This window comes from Coffea arabica, chromosome 1e (assembly GCF_036785885.1).
Source record: "Coffea arabica cultivar ET-39 chromosome 1e, Coffea Arabica ET-39 HiFi, whole genome shotgun sequence".
In the NCBI taxonomy this organism is placed as follows: domain Eukaryota; kingdom Viridiplantae; phylum Streptophyta; class Magnoliopsida; order Gentianales; family Rubiaceae; genus Coffea; species Coffea arabica.
Window position 1 is genome coordinate 13,575,159 of NC_092311.1, and position 22,596 is coordinate 13,597,754.

At 33.9% G+C, this 22,596-nt stretch overlaps 2 protein-coding genes across 6 annotated transcripts; one reads left to right on the top strand and one right to left on the bottom strand.

Moving 5' to 3' along the window:
* Positions 1 to 73: 73 nt before the first annotated feature.
* LOC113701023 (uncharacterized) lies at positions 74 to 17,426 on the top strand. Of its 5 annotated transcripts, none has more exons than XR_011816133.1 (18): positions 74 to 396; positions 471 to 567; positions 673 to 726; positions 841 to 887; positions 1,219 to 1,252; positions 3,268 to 3,340; positions 3,777 to 3,886; positions 5,649 to 5,723; positions 7,072 to 7,163; positions 8,686 to 8,815; positions 8,935 to 9,024; positions 9,515 to 9,583; positions 11,543 to 11,634; positions 13,407 to 13,472; positions 13,607 to 13,673; positions 15,601 to 15,686; positions 15,939 to 16,239; positions 16,886 to 17,426. XR_011816133.1 is itself a non-coding variant. In XM_027221471.2 (18 exons), the coding sequence occupies exons 1-18, from the start codon at positions 332 to 334 to the stop codon at positions 16,952 to 16,954; spliced, it is 1,440 nt and encodes a 479-aa protein (XP_027077272.1). In that variant the 5' UTR covers positions 83 to 331; the 3' UTR covers positions 16,955 to 17,426. The 5 variants fall into 5 exon arrangements, 4 of the variants coding, with proteins under 4 accessions (XP_027077272.1, XP_027077287.1, XP_027077281.1 ...); XM_027221471.2 differs by having other exon boundaries at positions 83 to 396; positions 16,116 to 16,239; XM_027221486.2 differs by having other exon boundaries at positions 85 to 396; positions 444 to 567; positions 16,116 to 16,239.
* Positions 17,427 to 18,319: 893 nt separating this feature from the next.
* LOC113691956 (scopoletin 8-hydroxylase-like) lies at positions 18,320 to 20,790 on the bottom strand. Its single transcript, XM_072053571.1, has 3 exons — positions 20,288 to 20,790; positions 19,493 to 19,838; positions 18,320 to 18,574 (listed from the first exon to the last, which is right to left on the bottom strand). Exons 1-3 carry the CDS (start codon positions 20,788 to 20,790, stop codon positions 18,329 to 18,331), a joined length of 1,095 nt encoding a protein of 364 aa, XP_071909672.1. The 3' UTR covers positions 18,320 to 18,328.
* Positions 20,791 to 22,596: the final 1,806 nt, after the last annotated feature.

Sequence of the window (22,596 nt, forward strand, 5' to 3'; positions counted from 1 at the left end):
GGTTATCGTGCATAAGTCGGGGACTTTGCAAGACTTGATGAGTCCATAAAAAGAAACCCCTTTCCACTTTCTTTATTTTTCCAACTTTTTTAGGGCAATATTCAGAGATATTAGCGTGTAAATTGCAATTGTTAATTCCTGGAGGCTAATTCAATCTACTTAACATCCCATCAAAATAAAAAAGCAACAAAGAAAAGAAAAGAAAAGAAAATGAAAATAGTTCCCGCGCAAGAAAAAGGGGGAAAAACAAGTTATTGGCGGGAAATAGACAAACATCAACTTATAGAGTAATAATTCGAGATTCAAGCGGATCATCTGAAGAAAGAAATCAATGGAGAAATACTTAGTACCTGCAGCTCCGCCTTCTCAAACTGCTAAGAAATCCATCACCAAAAGGTACTAACATTTTTCCTTTGTATTTCTGAAGAAATAAATTACTTCAGTTGTAGTCAAAATTCGTGAATTTGTAGACCTAGATGGAAGAGAAGTCTGGTGGAGTTGATCGGAAAATTTGATTCAAAGTATCGTCACAATATTTCTAGCTTAGCCATGCAATCCTATTCTCAGGTGACGGCGAATTATTGTAATTATCATTATTTTTTAAAACTAATTAGGTTTCTAGAGTTTTCACTGACTTTTTCTTTTTTATTATTATTTGAAATTTGTGCAAAGATTAGAGCGTTTCCTCATGAGTATCATATTGATGGTTCGCCATGCCAAACTCATGTACGGTAATTTTGAATAATTTTTTTTTGGTTATTTTGCTTTCTGAAACAATTTTGTTTAGTTTTTTTTTTTTAAAAATACTTGGGAAATGACAGTTTTTTTTCTTAAATAAAGGTGGAGTGGTTTGCTGGTGGTTCCAATAATCCGAGATCGGTGACGATGTTCGTTATCTCTTTACTTTGCAACTGTGTGAATTGAATTACTTTTTTTTTTTTTTTAATTTCTAGATTTGGTGTTTCATTATCTTTGTGCTAAGTATTGAATGTTTGGGGATGATGAATCTACCCAAAAAGAAAAAGCATTAACTAAGATTTGTTTGTTTTTGTTTGTTGTTATATTCTCGAAGACAATTGCTCAAGGGACAATCATAGTTCTTTGTTTTTCTTTGTAATTTAAGAAACAAAAGTGCATTTGGCATTAGGAATTGCAATTTGTATTGGCTTAAAGTTTTTATGTGGAATGTCTATTGATGTTTCCTTAATCTGTGGTTAGGCAGGGTGTATCAGCAGTGGAATTTGATAGCAAGGTGAATTTCACTTCATTTTCTTGTCTGAAACCAACTCTATTTTTAGTTTAACTGATTCATTATCATGTGAAATTGATTGCCATTTTTCTTGTTCAAGCACAAGTTTACTGGAATGGACTCCCTCCTTGATAGGAAGAGTTTAAAAGGAAATTAGGCTTCTGGTTTTGTGCTCTTTACAATTGTAAGAAGCAGGAGAACTAGTTCACATATCATATCAGTTTTTAGTGATGAATGGTCTGGCCTTGTAAATATGCAAATAAAAGGACAGGAACATAGATGTCAGATTCATTTTCCATGTTTAACTGTTCAGTTCTACTGAAGTGTGTTTGCGCATATAAATTTGATTAGGTGAAAGTGACTTCGACTCATACTAATTAGTAGTATGAAGATGTATCATTGCGTTGGGCATTGTCTTATATGTTCTCTTGGAGCACGGAGATCATTCCTATATGCATGGAACATGATGAATTTAAGCTGTACATGTATACATTCTGTAATAAGGAAGACATTTTGTGAATAGTTCTTTTATTCTAACTAGTGATTGACGTACACTCAATGAGAGTGTGACCAATAATAAATTCTGAACTGTACCAATCCATCCAGAATCCTGAGCTGAAAAGCCAAAGTGATGACATTAAAATGTATCAACAATAGTAAAATTTGGATGAATAAAAGACTTAACAAAACAAAATCCCAGAGAAATGAAACAAAACATTGAATGACACGATCAACCAGATTAACAGGTAAATAAATCTTTTAAGAAAATGATGAAGAACAACGTACTCTAAGTGCTCATGATGGGACTTCACAATCAGCTGTGGGATAATTACATAAAGCATGAAAATCTATGGCAAAAGACAGAAGTAGGTTCATATGGAAAAAGATTCTGATGGAGGACATGGAAAAGTAGTTTGTATTTTGTGTGATATTAGTTTGTATGAAAATAGAAGTGGTGTGTTTCAGTAGTGTGATATTAGAAGTTGATTTCAAGTGATACACATGGTTATTCGTGAGGAGTTAACTAGAAGGGTAAAAAAGGGATTATAAGAACTGACACAGAATGTTTACACCAAACCACTCCTCCCGCTTTGTGTGTACATATATGGTAGAGATTATCAAGAAAGATGTCATATCATCTGCACAAGAATGGGAAGAAGATTAGAGTGTTATATGTCACTAAGATTTTTAAATATGGAGTGAGTGTCCTACATGTGTCATTCAGTCAGTATCCAGTACAAAGCTGTAGAAACATATGCCTTCTGTTACAACTGAAAGAGAACAGGTGAGTGGTGTGAACAAATTCATTGTTTAAGGAATTTTACAATCTTTGTTTCATTATTTGTGTGGTATGGCCATCAGCAGATGTAGCAGATTTTAGTTTCCATCCTTAAAATGTGATATTAGGTGTAAGATTCTCCTCTACCTCTCTCGCAAAGGCACAAAGCTGAATATGCATGTATTAGGATCAGGAAGAGGACATTTTTGAGTTGAATGACATTTGTTTTAGTAAGCAGGGATGGTGTTGTCTGATCTGACAAAGTATTGAGTTTGGCAGTGTTCAGAAGTGTGCTACTTTCTATCATAAAAACTATAGTTGATTAGACAAAGGAAACACATCTTCTGGAGGCATTTCACTATTTTAAAAACTAGTGCTGTGATCCTTTATGTACTTCATCTATTAGTGTTTGAGTTTGCATTCTTTTTTATTTGTCTTTGTGCTCTTTCTTTTGAGATCAATCCAGCTGAATTACAAGGTTATCTTAAGACCTTCCATAGGTATAAGGTTTTTAATTTGTTGAGCAATTACATTTTTAGACTTCTGTTTGTTTTTCTTGTTTTAAGTCATCAAACACTATGTGAAAGCCATTTAGTCTGATCATAATTTCAAATAATACAGGTTTAGATAGGGTGGAAATTCTAAAAATCAGTTCTGACGCCGATGAGAATCTAGTTGCTTCAGATATTTTACTTCATTTTAACTAGTCATATTTGACAGTTGATGCATTTCTTGACAGGGGATTTACCTGGCCTCAGTCACAAAGTCAGGTTGTTTAACTGTTCATGATTTTGAGGAGCTCTATTGCCAGGGTAATATATCGTTAATCTTCTGGAATTCTTTATGGAGCAGATATTTTTATGTGAATTTTCTCAATAGAATGCGTACTATCTGTTGCACAAAATCTCGAAGATGCTAAGTATTTTATGTCTCTGATTCTGGTGGATATATGGATTTATAACATGTTTTTCTATTGAAAGTACTGTGAATTTGGTTTACCCATATTGTTGTTAGTTTCATTTGGTTACCCAGTTACTTGATACTGCATTTTTATTTGGCTTTATCAACCCTTGCTCCTAGTTCAGAATGAAAATTTGGTGGTATTTTCTTTTTGTTTACTTTTTGGTATTTTCTTTTTGTTCCTAGTTCAGAACGAGAATTTGGTGGTACTTTCTTTTTGTTTACTTTTCTCAAATTCCTTCACATTTCAAGTTTTGTCTCAAAATTGCCTTCTTCTCCTTTCCCCAGTAAGCCTGAAGAATTTTATAGTAAAAGAAGATGAGACAAAGCAAGTTCTGCACATTTCTGCACATCAGCCGCTGGATGTTGTTAGATGGAACCTTGCAAATGAAGATGAGGTTTGAATGACCTTCCACTTCCAACTTTATGCATTTCAAAACATGTTATATCTGTAAGTTGTTTATTATCTTTGTAACTAAAAGACTGTATTGCATAGTTTTCATGGCCATGCTTGATGAAGGGAAAAGAAGTGAGTGCTTATCAGTTGAAGATAATTAGAGGTCATATCACATACCCTTTAGATATGAACTGAAAAATTAAGAGACGGAGCATAAGTATTCTCTTGGTACATCCTTTTTAAAATGATTCTAGCTGACTGTGCTTCAAGAGTAGTAAGTAATTTCACATGAAGCTCATAATGCAATATTTTTGGTTCTTTAATAATTTCACAAGAGTGACTTTTGCATTCTTTTCTCTTAATTAAGACTGGAGGATGTAATTGCTTTCTGTTTTACACAAAAACACTTGTTACAGTATGTCTGCTTATTATGAACACTGCCCTTGCTGTCTTTATGGAATGTATATCATTAATTATTATTGTCACTGTCATTATTATTACTCTTATGTTAATTTAAGCACTTATTATTAACTGTCCCAGGATTTTGATATTGGGGCAAGGTCTGATATTGGTAGATATACTAAATCCAAGGCAAAGTCTATTTTTTTAAATTCTTTCTGGTATGCAGAAGTAAAAGTCATTCTTAATACTCAAATAAATGATTTTAGTTAATAGTTCAAGGGAAACAAACCAAATAGATAGAAAAGCATAAAGCAGCAAATTGCTTTCTACCATCAAATCAGCAATAATGCTGATTGTCACCCCATGAGAAAAACTCTTGTATATGCAGCACATGGCGGTAGAGACGCGAAAAAATTTTCTCGTCTTAAAGTATCACTTTTCACTTTCTATTTGATAATAGTAATAAATCCTTGTTTTTTTCAGAACTCTTTTTGGTTTACTAAAAAGAGGATATGTAGAATGTACACTAGCTACTAAAATTTCCAACTTGCTTGTTCTCTTCCATTCTTGCAATGGGGAGTGGAAGAAACAGCCTTGTAATTTCTGATTAGCTCATCCATTTCTCCAATTTGCATATTCAGTGAGTGTTTCTTATCTTAGGAAGGCAGTAGAGGACTTAGTACTTCAATGATTTGGTTCTGCCCGATGATCCCAAGGCATGTCTTAATTACGTTTTGGTTATTGAAATTGGTTGTGGACATCTAATGTCCGAGTTATAACAACATATTTTACTATATTGTGCTTTTCTACTGACACATTAACCTTTTCATATCTTGTTGATTGGAAAGAAGGAATACCAGTTGAATTTTGTGACTTTAAGATTTAACAAATCATGTAGCTTAATGCTCTGCAGTAGAGTGCTACTCTTCCTAAAGGTCTCTCAATCTATTCATTTCATTTATTAGTGCTATCTGCCCACATCCTTAATCATATGTGCAAGAAAAATTTGAAATATTGGTGAGGTAAACGTTGGAATTGAAGCATACATTTCTGGTTTTTCTTTCCTTTGTTGATTTCTTTAATATTGATAAATATTAGTTAGTTTTTTGGCTGCTTGGGAAATTCTGTAGTTGGCCAACAACATTCATATGCATGGCTTAAGAATTTGAAGTTTTACTCCGTTGCAAGTTGTAACATTAGGAATCTAAAATCCTTTTTCCTTTAAGTTCAGTCATGGTATTTCTTACTGGATAATGCTTCTGCTTGTTTCTTTATTGCTCTATTAATTTTCAATTTCTTTTTGTCAGTGGTTATATTCTGGGTTCAGAGTCAATGAAATGGTCTGTTCCTTTCTTGTTTAGGTTGCCTTGACATCTAGAAAAAGTGGAGAACTTCATATCTATGATATTGGATATATCTCCTCTGAACCTGTTGAAGTAAGTATTCCTTTCTGCATGTTGTTTAAATGCAACTTTTATGAAACATCAATCTTGAAACACATATGAGTATTAGTATCAGGGAAAACTTTGTAATTGGAGTGTTAAGTAGTTTCATCATGCCAAAAGAACCCTGGTAGAGGTTTATACAAGTTCCAAAATAAATTTTCAAGTTGAAATGGGTGCTTATATCATATGACAGTTTTCAATGGAATTTCTAAACTTCGTATAATTCCTTTCGACCGGATTTCCTTGTAACAGAGTGCTGTCCAGACAGTTACTTTCACTTCCTGATGGTGACTTGATTGTTGTGTTCTGAATTGTATGGTCTGTCGTTGGTAAACATATGTCAGAAAACAGAATATGACCACTATTTTTCCTTCATCATAAGGGGAAGAAATTTGTAGTGGAAGTTCATTCTTGTGAAAGTGAAATTGCATGGTGTAGTGTCTCATTCCTCTGAATGTACCATATTATTCTCTTTGGATGCGCTTTCCTCTATGTTCCTGCTTTCGCTTTGATGTTTTTCTTAATAATGTTCCTATTTTATCTAATTTTTCCAACCTTGAATCTAAATTCGTTCTGATTTTAGGTGCATGTTTAAGTGCACCAACCTTTATCAATGTTCAAATGTGTACTAAAATCAAGATAACTTGCAAAAGTTTGTACTCGCAAAACTCTAGAGGTATAAAGTTCTGGAACATTTTCTTAACTGCAGTTCATCTTCTTGGACCTTTAAGTTTTTGTTTTCTTTAAAGATAAGACAAAGGTTTAGGCTATTATTTCTTGCCAGCTTACTTTTGTTGCATTTTATTTGTTATAATTGTCCTAAAGTAGAAGAATTCTATCTAACATTTTCCTTTTTGATACATGCATGTTGATGTGCCTACTCTGATTACTCTCTGGCTGGAATCTTATTTTATGATTTCTTTCTGCCACCCAAAGGAACCTTCTTCTTTCTAGCTTCATGCATGTATTACTGTTGGTGATTAAATTCTGCTGATGTTTTGTCTCATCAGGGTTTGAAATAGTAAGGCTAATTTATATGCAGCTGTGATTTACACCTACACATTCTTTGATTATTAGGAGATGTTGCAACTATTTGTATGATAAATATTCAGATTGCAATTTGGCTTTTGTGTTTCCAATTTTTCTCCATTATGTGGAATTTTGGAAATTACCAGGGACGAAATAGATGTTCCTTTCACTATTACTCAATAATATCATGTTACAACTACCATTTCAAATTCTATCAATCTTGGGCCATCTTTTGATTTTTCATCAAGATTAAGATTTTAAGCTTTCAAATTGTCCATTCTGAATCTGTTTCTTTCTATCACTCATGCAGGTATTGAAAAAGAGGCCTACAATTGGTGTTCATGGTTGTGTTGTACAGAAGGGTTTATCTGATGTAGCTTTTTCTTCAAATGATAAGTCAAGGTTGGTCAAAAGTGGAAACATTATTATTTTTGCTGTTGAGATTGACAGTTCTAGTTTGAAAGTGGATGTAATTTCTAAAACTATGAGTTATAGAAGGCCATCAGCTGTAAGGTAAAAGATTTTATTTCTGTCATTTTTCCTTGAGAGTGGCAGAAGTGTAGGGTTTTTGATGTATATATGCCTGATTTTTTGCAGAAACTACTGTAACCATTCTAGTTAGGCAACTCTTTCCTCTCTGGATACTTTACATATGAATCAAGTAGGAAAATTCGAAGTTTCAGTGTGTTGGTTGACCTTTAATTGGAATTAAAACAGATGAGACAATTTTGAAACACCACAGGTCCTCTGGGAAAAAAAAATAATGTCATGCTAGAATGTTGAGTTACAGTTTGAAACAACTGAAGAGGGGAAAAAAAGCTCTTGTTGTTTAAATAATTGATGCTTGCATAAAAGACTCAAATCTTGTGGACCGAATATACAAGTATTTGTCAGAAGTCTGGATAGCTTATAGATGTGAAGCTTATAAAAGGTTGCACAATATGGAAATTGCAAGTATTAGGAATGAAGTGTTGCAGAAGCCATTAAAAAAAATGGTTCTCTGAGATGAAAAAGCATGTTGGTTGCTACATTTGCAGTAGCTACTCTTTCAGCAGTCCATGCTTTGAAGTTTGATATCAATCCATAAGACTTAAGAAGTGAGGTTAGATATTGTGCTTTATGAAATTAGCATTTACTTATCAATAGATTACAAAATTAAAGTGTCAAACATTGTGATACTTGTATTACAACTTGCAATTTAACATATATTTCAAAAATGTGATTGGTATTACATGTAATAAAATTCATCAAATTTCCAAATTCAAACTTGAACTCAAGGTTAGCTTGTTACTCCTTGTGAGTTGAGCAAGCTTGATCTTGAACCTCCAGTTTCTCCATGACCCAAGCTTCAACAGAATTGGATTTTTTAAGTGGTACTTGAGCTGAACTCAGAATTTTGACTAGCTGATGAGTAAGCCAAGGTTGACACGTGCAACACTTGGCTTGATTCATCTCATCTTTAGCCATGATGGTTTTCATAGGACCTTTTTCTATGGAGAATTTCTGTGTTTGAGAAACTATGCTTGATTTGTTGCAAAGATTCACTACTCATACTTCTGCAGAAATAATGTAATAACATTGCAAGGAATTTCTGCTCTTAAAATCTTCTTACTGTCAGACTTTGAGTTTATGCATGCTTTAGTGGACTTGGGTACTAGGTGGCGGGGAGGAGGTCGGGTTGAGATAATCTCCTTGAATTACATGTTTCTTCCATATTCAATTCTGCTGTATGTTTTTCTTCTTTGCTTGATGTTCAGACTATTTACATAATAAGCTGTCAGTACATTTACCTTTGCAATGTTGGTTGCATTGACCTTTGTCTGATTGGGAAAAACCTTCATATGCCATTTCTAAGTATTCACTACCATTTCTTCATGAAGCCTTAACTTTATTCACTTTTTTCATTTGATGCTTCCTTCAACAGGGTACTTGCTTCTGATATGCTTGGTATGGTTAATATTTGGGATAGAAGAATGAGTAATCTTCCGTGTCTTGATCTGACAACGAATTCTACCAGTGCAATTAATAGTATCAAGTTTAACATTGATAATCAGGTCATTTCTTGATCTTATTAACTAAGTTGTATGAAGGATAAATAATCATATGTTTTTAACTGAGGCTTTCATAAAGAATGATATGCTTTATGATTGATCATATTACATTGAACCAGCAGGTTATTTTTGGGGCTAGCAAACATGGCGTTATCTATATGTGGGATCTACGTGGAGGAAGCTCATCAGCTGCTTTCCAAAATAACAAAATGGTTCTACTCTTACAACTTATGGTTTCTTTTTTAATCTTTTTCTTTTAGTGCTTACATGCTTACATGTTCAGCACATGGTACAGTAGGTAACTGTGTTAAGCTTTCTGAATAGTACTTTCCTGCAAAGAGTCAACAGCTTTATGTTCTTTTCTGTTCTCTAGACTCTACAAAGATCTTGATGTATCTTGGGTACAGTTTCCCTCATTGATCACAGCAATTTTACACTTCTTATAAAAATCAGTGTCCTAAATTGCACCTTATGCACTGATATACTTTTACTTTTGTAATTCAACTTTCAATATAACGAGTGATGACTTTTTCTAATTGGTTACACACATCACACTTGCACATTTATGAGGACGATAAATTGTTACTTAATTCTTAATTGTTGCCATTGTCTTTCAGATCATTGTGCAAAGAGAACAGCCATCTGCATTCATAATAGCCAGTATTATTATATAATTTCTCTAATGGATCATTTTCCTTATAGCAGGCATATTATTCTCCTATAACATCTGTGAAGCTAGCCTCTGAATTTGAGAAAATTGGATCTTTGAAGGTATGCATTCATCACATTTACATGCTCATGCTTTTTCCCTGAAGCAATTGTGCATGCATGGTGCTTCTAACCTGGTACATTGTGCAGAAAGAATTTGACTTTGGTCTGATTAGATGTAAGAATTGATTATGAAAGACAGACTGCCACGGTGTTTGAAGAATCCAAATAATAGTATTTTTCATGAATCTTAACTTTCACCAAGGGGACATGTTGCTATATTTACTAAAAGTGCGAACGGTTGATTCCAGGGTGGATTAGAATTTGATGACAATGTTAATGGGATGGAGGAGCTTTTTCTAACTCGGAAAAGTCTTTGACTTTCTCTGTTGAGTTCATGGTGATCAAATGTGAGTCTATCCTTCAAATTGGTAGAAACAATAGTTGTTATTAAGTTGACTTTCTTCATGACATCGTAGTGAAGGAAAATAGGAGTAGTTTCAGAAAGGTCTTTGATGAACCATCAATCAGTGTGGCTGAACAATGTAAACATAAGATCTCCAGCTGACAAATAATAGCCTTATTCACTGAAATAAGAAAACTAAAGGTGATGAAACAAAGACACCAGAAACAGGAATTGAGATGAAAGTCTAAATATGATGTTCTTCCATCAAGGGTAAATGGATGCAAATATATTCTCTCCATCACACAAATGCAAAATTTTTTGGCATTGTTCCTGTAATCTTTTATGGCTATGAAGCAGTAATTTACGGATGAATATTGAAGAGCACTAAAAGTTGCCATTTAAGGAAATTCCCTAATTTGGGTTATGATGTTTGAAAAATAACAGGTTAGATGAGGACTTATGGGGCAAAGACTCGAATCATCCAGTGCTAGTAAATTGAAGTTGTGGCTGCAGCTATAACCTATAAATGTATAAAACTAAAAGTGTACTAGCAGCAACTTGAGACTAAACTGTCCAAGAAATTTTAGTTCCTATTTCAATATATATTGCTGTATTTCTTTCAAAAGCAGGATGTGTTATTTTGCTGTGGTGAAACTTTGCACCCAGTGGTAGATGCTATTACACATACAGCCTCACTTGCTTCGATGGATTTGTTTGATCATAGAGATCTATAACTTGAATTATTAGGGTGAACCTAACAACTAAGAGAATGTATGTATGTTAAATGACCACATCATGTAAAAGCTTAAGTTGGAAAGCAGTGTGATATATTCTTCTATAGCTAGCAGCATTGAGTGCTGGAGCGGAGAGAACTGGAGATCTTTGCTTAATCTTATACCATGGTGAGATCCACCTCTTTAAAGGCTTAGGTTGATTGAGAGGAGTACAATGTTCTTTATGCTTTTGTATACATCATCACACAGGCCACCAAATATGACCAGCAACTTATGCATAAATTGTTTCTTCCTCCAACAAGTGGAACTCAAACTACCATTTAAGTTGTCCTTTATTTAAATGATCCACGGTTGAAGAGAACAGTGCCATCTGATGCAGTCAGTATTCCTTGATTCGGGTTTTGTCTGGTTAATGACATTGTTTCATCTTTCTCTTAACTTTCATTTTCCATCTTCTCCTTTTAGTCATGTTCCTGTTCTAGTTTTTCTTTCTTCAGCTCATGGAAGAAATGGTTCAATTACCTTCGAGTATTTGGTTCCTTTCTTTATGCCAATTGATCATTTCTCAGTCTGCCTAGTTTGCTTAAGTACTTGGTTCCTTCATGGATTTTTTTTTGGCTAATGACTTAACTTTATTTCATAAATATCGTGCATACTAGAGGGCGAACCAGTTTGCCATTTAGCAGAAAGAATGAAATGTAGCAGTTTCTTTATTATGTGTTACTGATTTACAAGGTTATGGGCACATTCTGAAATGTTTCAAGAAGAAATATTTGATGTCATTGATGAATATGGAGAATGTTGGTCATGCTATTTGGATTAAATTAGCCGGCCTGAGTATTTTCTTGCTTGAAAATTAGATTCCTGCTCTTCACAATGCAGGCTCAATCAAATATTGTTCCGAAGGAGATACTTTCAGTTGACCTCAATCCATCTTGCCCATATCAATTAGCATTTCATCTTGATGATGGCTGGTAGGTTGGACACTAACTGGATGTGCTTTTCTTTGCCCCTTCCATCTTCACTAAGTGCAAGACAAATTTTGCATGTTAAATCTTGGGAAATGATTCTTTTGTTTTCTACTATAGTTTTAGATTTTCTTTTCTCAATTGGCATTTCATTGTTCTTGTTGTTATGTCATGGTATAACTGCTCTAACACTACTAGTTGCAGAAAAAGTGGTTATGTTGCCAAAATTTGCCAAAAATGAAAATATTCTGGTCAGTGCACATTCTAAACCTAAGTTCTTTGTTGGTTAATCCAAGCTGAATCTTCCTATTGGGTAATTCTCACCTCCTTTAGAAAGATCACGAACTTTTTGCTAGGAATTTGGTACAGTCTTGTACTTGATTTAACTCTATTACAGCTCTACTGGAGGAGGTCTTCATATATGGCAATGTGATTTTCCCATGGTATTCTCATGGAGAAAGCAGTATTAGAATGCTGTAGTTAGCATTCAGGAATATAAACAGAGAAAAACATAAGAAGCAAGTAGAAAGTTCAGAAAAAGCTAGGTAGACCTATAAATAAGAAAGTGACGATTTGTTTGATTGATTACTGAGAAGTTGTGGAGTGGATCATTAATGATCATGCGATATAGGTAATGATAAGTGCTCCATCACCTTTAACTCATCTTTTATCAGCTAACTATCATGCACTCAGAAACAAAATCAGGTTCCCCAATAGAAAATGAATTGACTCTTTTTGATCTGGAATATAGTCATTGCTAGTGGCACTCCATACTTTACCACAGTAAGTTCCATGGATCTTTTTTTCTGATTGCATTTGTAAGGTGATTAGCACTTCTGTACCAGGTCATATATTCAATAAATAACAAAAATTGGCTCTACGCAGCAAAGTAGGTCATGCAATAGAATGTAGATATTAAATTTGTTGTTTTTCCTATTGCATTCACATCAATGTTCTAATTCATGATAAAGACATGCTTTTGTTTCTTGTTATTGCAATTTTTTTGAACTTAGCTGCTTCTTTGTTTGACTGATCCTGTGGAAATTTTCTTTGGGCCTTAGAAATGGAAGCATTTCCAGCTTCTTTATTCCTTTTTTTTTTCAAAGCCAGATTTTCAGCTGAATTTGAGGATCAGGCAATGGTTCTGCAGTCGTTAAACTTAATTCATGTTTGTTTCTTTGCTCTTTGTTTTAAAATCCTTTAATGGAAGTCTGATGTAATTTCATTTTAAATGTAAAACTTTTGTCATTCAAGCTGTAACCTTTAGAAACTTAAACTAATTTTCAGCTATAATAATTCAACCTAGCATGAAGCCTTTTTTTATTTATTTTTTAATCTACTGGGACTTATTGTATTTGTCCAGCTGATTAATATGCGAATGTCATGGATATTTCTGGGAAGAAATTTTTATGCTATTGATGTCTTTGCAGTCTATTATATAGGAATTGGGGAAGCTAGTTATATAATTGCAATTATGTATGTTAAAACTGTCATGCAAGAATCTTCAAGGGGTAGGAACTGCAACGTCAAAGCAAAAGATAAGACATTTGTGATAGAAAATAAAAACTATGCTTTGGATTATGAGTGATTCTGGCTGAATATAATTGTTCATGATATCAAATAGCAGTGTTTGCATCCTTTTTAGAGCTCCATCAGCGCACACAAGTAACAGCACAGTGTTTGTGTCCTTTTTTGCATCTTTTCTGTCTTTCAATTTCTAATATAGATGTCTCTAGCTGCCAACTTGCTTGCTTATGTTTTTTTTATTTTCCCCACAGGTCAGGTGTTTTTGATGTCCATAATTTGCAAGTGACACATATTCATTGCCCTCCCCCAGCCTGGTTGTGAGTATTAGAAGCAATTTTTAACTAAAATGCCTCAAGAAGAATGCATCACTGGATTCTTTTTTCTTTTCTTTTTTTTCTGTTTGAATTTTTTCCCGCTTTTTACTGGTCTGCTTCTTGATGTGTTGGATTAGGGATGACTTCAATGACTTGGCCAATTTGTCATACATTAGAAAGCCATCCTGGTTACCTTTGTCCTCGGTGAGTTAAATAGTCTGCACCAACTCTACTCCATTGCCTATTGGACAATAATTGTTTTTAATCTTCAATCATATAGTTGCTACAGAACCCATAATACATGTGGTGCTTTTTATGCTTGATATTATTGTGCTAATAAAATACTCTACTGAAACCAAGATTTTTTTTTTTAAAACCTGGTTGGATTATAAGATGGCTGCATGGCTTGCTTATTGTCCATTGCACTAGCCATTCGTAGATATGATTTCTTCGATTCTGGGATGCAGAATGTATAATTAAGGGAAAATCATTCAAAACGTCCTTCACATTTTATAAGATGACTTTTTTCGTCCCTTGCTTTTAAAAGTGTAATTTTACGTCGTTTACAAATTCATATTGACTAAATTTGGTCCCTACCTAAGTTTTTGACTCGTTTTTTGCCAAAATTCACCACGTGACTTGCATGTGATCATTTTTTAAGGGCAAAATTGTCAAATCAAATTTTTACATAATCTAATTCATAGTTCCTCACATTTCACAAAATGAATTTTTTCGTTCCTAAAATTTTTATAAAATGAATTGTTTGGTTCCTCACATTTCAAAAAATGAATTTTTTCATCCCTCACATTTTTCAAAATGAATTTTTTCATCTCTCATTGATCATGTGTATGAATAGATATTTTTTTATAAACCCACGTATATGTCTATTTGATTTTATCTGAACAGTACGAATAACATGTAATTTATCTTTATTGGATTTCATCTAAACATGCTAATCGTAGTTATACACATGCTATTCAATAAATATATATAGGGGTTTAAAACTAATAATTTTGTTTGAGACCCAATTATATATTTATATGATTTCACCATTTGAACCTATTCAATATTTGTGACATTTCTCTTTTGGTAATAATTTATTTATGGAATTGTATAATAATGTCATCTAATTAATTGGTCCTAAGTTGAATTCTATAATTGTGCTAACAAATTTCAGTTTAAATATGAAATTTCTATTCGATACTTTTAAGACCAACAGTTGAATCACTTGCCTTGTGATTGTCTTAAAATTTGAAAATGTCAATCACTTATTTCTTTTTATCATACTTTTCTTTTGTTTATTTTTTCTGCCCAAATTTAATTTGATATAAATACTCGATAATAGTTAGGATTAAATGTCTTCTTTATTTTCAAATTTCGAGTAAAAGAAAATGAATATAAGTGAAAAACTAACAATTTTTTATATCCATGTATATATCTATTTGATTTCACTTGAGCAGTACGAATAGTATGTAATATATCTTTATTTGATTTCACATTCTATTTGTACTGTTCAGGTGAAATCAAACAGATATATACATGGATTTAAAAAAAATTTATTCACACACATGATCAATAAAAGATGAAAAAATTCATTTTGAAAAATGTGAAGGATAAAAAAATTCATTTTGTGAAATGTAAGGGACGAAAAAATTTATTTTATAAAATGTGAGGGATTATGATTCGAATTATATAAAATTTGATTTGACAATTTTACCTTTAAAATATAATCATGTGCAAGGCACATGGTGAATTTTGATCAAAAACTAGTCGGAAACCTAAGTAGGGATCAAATTTGGCCAATGTGAATTTGTAAGAGACGTAAAATTACATTTTTAAAAGTGAGGGACGAAAAATGTTGTTTTGCAAAATGTGAGGGACGTTTTGAACGATTTTCCCTATAATTAATTTTCCCTTGTTAACATCATAATTAAAATAAACTAAGCTCTTTGACCAATCTTAAGCGAGCCTGCTGTCTGTTTTCTTTTATGTGAGATGAATTGCTACTTTCATCTCTTGAAACTTAAGTCGTAATAAGCAGATGATCTTATGCCATCACTCTCATGTTTCCGCTCCAATTAGTGTAGAAGAACCAAAGAATGACTTTATCCCTTAAATGACTTTGTTGCAGATATATGCAGTGGGATCATCTTCCAGAACAGGACTTCATCTTTTAGATTTCTATCCACGCTGCACATCCCCCTGTCATGTGGACAAGTAAGATACTCCTATAAGTTGCTTTTTATTTTTTCTATCAAGAACTTTTTGCAGTTCATACCCCTGCAGATAATCTAGTTTGCTAGAATTTTGCAAGTTTGTAGAAGAATGTTGGCTTATATGGTTATTTTAGTTGTAATGCTTTTGTATCTGAAATGTGAAATCATGTCGCCTTGTAAAGGTGGCTAATATTCTGGTCATTCATTGAAATCTCTCTCTCTCCCCCTCCCTCTCTCTCCCTCTCTACTACAGACACGCACACACACACACACATATATATATATACATGTATATATACATGTGTGTGTGTATGTGAGAGAGAGACTTAAAATCAACTCCTTTTGCTTCGACTTGGAACTGGAGTGGGGAGGCAATGGCTAGAATACTTTTGGCAAAGAGGTTGGGCTAAGCTTATTTTGTTTCCCTCAGCGAGGATTCTCAGGACATGGTCGCAAATGGTCAGCATAAGCAAAATACATTTATTCCACTCTCCGAAGCTGTCACAGCATGTACTGCTCATCCGGTTCATGGTGCCATTGTGGCTGGAACAAAGGTTTGTAAATTTAAAAGATGAACAAGTTCACCATGCCGGTTCTATATTTATTTGCCAATGCTTTCGTGATAAATTTTTTGTTTGCTTTTGAATAGGGTATAATTGACATGAGTTATCTGCCTTCTTTTGGTGGTATTGTTCTGTAATTCAGTAACAAATTTTCTAGTTCCACATTTATAATACTATTATTTATCTCCAATAAGTAAATTGAACAAGTACACAGTTTAATGGAAACCCAATTAGGCCCAAGTGAGGGTACTGAAATTGGATTGATTGGTGCCAACTCATGGAAAGCTAAGGTCTTCCCTTAAGCAAAATGCACTTCATTAGAACACTTTTTTTTAAAAAAAAATTGTAGTAAAAAGTCTGATTTGTATGTGAATTGTGAGTAGACAAACCTCCGAACAGTTCTGAGTTTTGAAACCTGTGAGGTAGGGTCAACATATTTTTCTGCATTCGCAAAAGTTTAGCTTTTAATCTTTCTCAGTACTGCAGAGCTTCAGTCTTTTGACAGTATCAGTCAACTAAAAATTCATTAAAAAACTTCAAATTATATTCGCTCAAGAAAAAAAAGAAGAAGAATGAAAGTGTATGCCTTTTGAGTTGTTTGTAGAATGCTTAGCTCTATGCCTTTGGTTTTTGTCAGAAATCATCTTTACTGCTGCTTTCCCAAGGATTCATGCAACGCCAAGAGGGAGATGACTCTCCAATCTAATTCTTGGGATCCAACAATGGAAGCCTATCATTTACGAGCCTGCTGAAACATCTAACTTAAGACGCTAGAGATTATTGCCTTTGTTGTTGCTGTGGTATGCATTAAAGGGTTAAATAAAATAGACCATTTACATTGCGCTCTTTGAAAGACAGTGGAGAAACAGCAACAGCAAGGCAATCAGCATTTTCAGCTCTTTTTAACTTGCACAGAGCGTGAGGGTAATACCACTGAGGCTGATATCATACAGCACACCGAGTGCAGGTTTAAAAAGTTCTATGGCTTATGTTTAAGTATATAGGTTGCAAAGGTATTGTTTGTCTTTAACATTTGATCATATTTGTATGTAAAATAGAAAATGGTAGCTTTTTGTGGCTGCAGTTTGCTTCACTGATTGCCAATCCTTTTTGGTAATTAGACTCATTACATCATTTTTAACTTATTAAATATAGTGGTAATGTGCATGCCTTTAATATATGGTTCTTAGATACAGATCAGAAGAAGAGTGTTTGGAATCTTTTGGCGGTGGAAAGGTTGCAATTGCTGCTTCTCGGTGCAGCAGATTTTGTTTGTTATTTGTGCTTTTTGAACCATCATTTTACATTTGTGGCTCTCTAGTGCTTGAGATAAGGTAATTTTTTTCCTTTTTTGTTTGTTTCATCCCTTCTGACTGAGGTTGATGGAGGGAATCCAAGAGGAAGAGGGAAGCAGTTTGCTTTTCTGCAGCTTGATGAGTCTTGCTTTCTTATGCAACTTAGGTAAGAGCATCAACCAAGATGGCAATAAGGAGGTGAATCCAATGAGTTTTCCCTTCTTTTTTCTTTTTTTTTTTTTTGAATCCTGAAAGTGTTACTACTACACAAGAGAAATGAAATTTGAACTGCAAATTTTTTTATTATTCCCTTCAGTCTACTGCATCAAGATATCAATTTTACTAGTGAGTCTGATTTTCACTCGTGAAACAAGAAGATTCAAATGAACGATGCATTTATTTACCCTCTTGGTAGACTCAAATTCACATTGAAAGTCTTAAATTTGCTGCTTATAAGACGATGACAAAGAAAAAGTTTCAGGTGTCGTAGTGATTTCAAAGTAACGTTGCAAAGAGGATAAATCTCACTCTCAAACCTAATGTCTGGGTGAGGGCTTAAGTCTATTATCAAGCCATGATCTTCGCCTCTAGTATATTGCAGTTTTTACTGGATATTTTTGTATGCTTATTGACATGTCAATATCTTTTGCTTCTTTCTCTGCAGACCTCTTTCTCATGACCACCTAATACCTAGCTACTTCCTTCACTGATACATGCCGTAAGGATTTTATTTGGTTTCCTTTTGTTATTATTTTTATCTGATTTAAACTATAGAATTAGCAAAATTAATTGATTTTGGCAAAATCAAGTGATTTCTTTCCTTGATGCGCTTTTCCGAAAAAGTTGTTCATGTAGTCCTCAAATATTACTTCTTTATAGTGAGCCACTCCATCACGTTCCACCAGTTGAGGCAGTGGACCAATTTTCTCCGTCGGTCTTGGAACGGTAAAAATTGGTATGGACACTCTCGATTGTTTGTTTGTGGTACGAACTCTATGCTCAGCACTTTTGTACCTTCCATTGCTTAGGATCTGGGGAACAAAATAAAACGCCTAATAAGTGCTTGTATGATTGCATATAATCATATCAATATTTTTGTTCGATGTACAAGAGGCAGGAAGCATTCGATCTTGCACAATTTGGGGAGGAGGAGGTCTGATGTGGTAATCAACTTCTAAGGGTGTGCAGTGAAAATTTGATAAATTTACTGACGTACATTTGAATTTACCTAGTGCCATTGCTCCTGTTCAGCTTAAAATTGGTGCATGCACTCAATTATTTCCAAATCAAATTTGGTACCTTTATATTGGCTCGAAGATAGGAAGAACACTTGATGGTTGAATAGATGACCTCAAAAATCATCAAAAAGCTTATTGTGTTCATATATATATATAAAAGGTTGTATCCCAACTACCATGCCGCCAACCCCAAGCTTGACGCTTTCATGGGAAGCAAAAGAAGAAAAGATATAGATGGTAAAAGTTACTACAAGCATAGTTATTAAATCTGCCTCGTCCAAAGGTTGAAATTTATTTTTTTTAATAAATTGATAAAAAAGTATTGCTATATCCTTGAAGATAAGTCAAATAATTTTGTTTTATGTTTGGCTACATAATTTATTTGTAATAAGTACGATAAAATGAAATTAAGTCTTCTATTAATGTTTGTATGGTTATTATATATCCAAAAACACTTTATTATACATTTTGTGTATACTAAAATTACTATTTTGTATTATAAATATTAGTATCTATCGGTTGAACTAATGACTCATTGATTCGATCTTTTTGCAAGTTGCTTGTCGAGTCGGATTTAATAATTATGCCTACGAGAGGTAACATATACACTGACTTTTTTCAGAATATGTGTATGGCGCTATGTCTCTTAAAAAAGCAAATTTATCCTCTGCTGATTGGAATAGTAAAAGATGTTAAGAATGGAGCTCTAACCTGTAATGCATCTCCAACATTGATAACTAAAGCACCGGGGCACGGTGGAATCTCCAACCAGTCTTCTTTTTGACCTTCAACAGTATCGTTTTCTAGTTTTACATGTAAGCCTCCAATACCATCTTGTAATAACACAGTAAAAGTACCCATATCAGAATGGCGCCCCACACCAACAGTCAGTTCTGGATTTGGGCATGCAGGGTAAAAGTTCATGTTGACCATCTTTAAGCCTAAGAGTGATTCCACTCTTGAATCATCCACTTCCACTCCAAGATATCCGAATAATATTTCCAGTAGCCTTCTCACCATCTTTATTGAGGATTTCATGTAGTCAAGTGCCATTTCCCTGATCAAAAAGTAAAAGAAGAAAATTTGAGAAAATATGAGAAAACATTAGTGAGTTTATGAATCATCATTCTTAGATATGGTGAGCGAGTTCCACATTCCACTCTTGAATCATCCACTTCCACTCCAAGATATCCGAATAATATTTCCAGTAGCCTTCTCACCATCTTTATTGAGGATTTCATGTAGTCAAGTGCCATTTCCCTGATCAAAAAGTAAAAGAAGAAAATTTGAGAAAATATGAGAAAACATTAGTGAGTTTATGAATCATCATTCTTAGATATGGTGAGCGAGTTCCACTTGACACCAAAGTATGGCAAGGGTTTTAAAGGTTTGAAATTGTTTAAAACTAGAAGTGAATGATAGTGCTTGTAAAATCTCCTGCATGTTAGTCCATGATGACAAATGAGATGTTTAAAGAAATTCTAATTATGTAGTGAAGTTTCTTACTTGCAATCTTTAGGCCAATGCTCAAGAGCCTCTGAGTCATTAGTGTAAACCATGCTGACATAATCTTTCCATTCCAAAGCCTTTTCTTTATCAGGTGCAAAGCTGGTTCCATACTTCACAAGAGGGCTGGGACTAATTCCCTTCAAAAAAACAGCCTTTGACTCTGGAGGTTGGGCAAAAAACTGATGTGCCGCATCTTTCAGTGAGTCCAAGAGATCCACAGGCACACCATGGTTAACAACTTGGAAGAAGCCAAGAGTTTCAGAAGCTCTAACAATGGCCTCCACCACTTGGTCGTGGTCAGGACCATCCAGCTTTGATAAATCGATAGGCGAAGAATTCTCATAGGACCCTACAACAAGCTTTCCTATTCGCTCAAATGATGGTTGGACGTATCTGTCAGGTACCTTTTGTATTCCTGAATCCACCAGACCTTTAACCCCATTGCCCTTTTTTACGACAAAATCAAACAATGAGTTGCTATTATCAAAACTTGGAGCCATGTTTTCTTTGAGAAAAATGTTGAGTGTTTGTCAAATGCTAAGCACCCAAGACAGATCTATCAGTGTTGCAAGTGGCCTCCAATGGGTTCCAATAAATAAGCAGAATGATGGATTGGCTTTTTAAGCACAAAACTACATTCTTCCATGGAAAATCATAATTCAGTTAATCCATCAGTTCCTTGAGTCTGAACAGGTCAAGTCTACCACGCGTAGAAGAAGAAATCATCATCATCAAAGTTGGTAAATTGCCAACATTAGCTATAAATGAATGTTCCTCATTCACATGAACTAAAGTTGTTGAAAATGCACCAAGGTAAATCAGTTTTTCTTTTTCCTTTTTTTTTTTTGAAAATTTGAAAGCATGATTAACGAGTTTAGAAAGTCAAAAGATTGTGCTCTTTGGCATTAGTTTTACGGCATGCATCCAATATGATAGTCAAAAGATTATGCACTAAGCGAAGACTAAACACAAGAATTAGAAGCCATCAATTTTTGGATTGACAAAATTAGGAGTCAGGTTTTACCAATGTAGAAAAAGAGGCCGAGTCAATCTGGGCCACATAAAGATTTTATGAAGATATATCTGTAGCTTTGGGTGGGGAAAATTGTGAAAAGAGCATATGCTTTGCTTGATTATTCCATGAAGAAGGCAAAGTTTTTAATTTTAGGGCATTTGTATAAACAATACTTCTCTTGTATACATTTATCAGGATAAATTCTGCTAAATTAATTCTGTATTCGGAATCTATAAATTCTTATAGCTTCTGATTTCGGTTTTTTTTTTTTTAGCTTTATTACGGCCAAAAGCTGAAAGAAAAAACAGTTGAAAAAATCACCAAAAAGATTTCCTAAAATAAAAAACTAAAAGTAGATCCAAAATATCAATTGAGAACAGGTCCAATGGATTCAAGAAATTCTGGCTAATAACCACTCAACTGCATAGAAACATGAAACTAAAAGCCGTCTAGGCAACCTTAGGGAAAAGACCATATATAGTATGAAGAACCATAAGAGTGAATAACGTAAGAATTGGGATAGAAAATATAGATTTGCAGTTTCGGTTCTCAGAGTTTTGGTACTACATCAAATTGAATGGTATCTAAAGTTTCAATAAAAACAAATATTGCCCCCGTTGCTTCCAAATTCGTCTCCAAAAGTTCAGGAAAACAAATCAGGTTGGTTTTGTATCCAATTTTGGCGACAGTAGTCCCCCGAAATTCACGGAAACGGATTCTAACGTTTCCAATAGTGAGCACGAAAGATAATTGACCAAATGCAGAAAATTGCTAATGGTGAATGTTCATCAGGCTGATGACATAAAAGACTTAGGAATATTTGCACAAATCACTTTCTTTTACTAGAAAATAAATCCAAACTTTGGCAAACCGGATATTTGATTAACATCAGCATAAAAAGGCTGAGGAGACTCTGTATTGGGGGCTAAAGTTGAGACTTAAGAAATTGGAGGTCTTGGATTCAAATTATCCTTCCCCTTCCCACCTCTTAAATCTCACTCCTCTTCTCTTTAAAGTAAATAAATAAAAAATATAAAAAGGCATAGAAAGTGAAATAAAGAATTACTATGGAATTTCAATGGTGATAAATATTACTATTTCAGTAATTTTGCCTGCATTTGATAAACTTTCAATCTATTAATTTTTTTGGGTCAAAATTAAGAACATGAAAGACCGAATTTTATCTTGACACATTGTGCAGAAATTGGATATTATTTAAATTTTGAGGACTAAAACAGTCTTTTCTATTCAGAAAATAGTCCAAAATGTGCTCTCTTTGTTCACGAGGCAT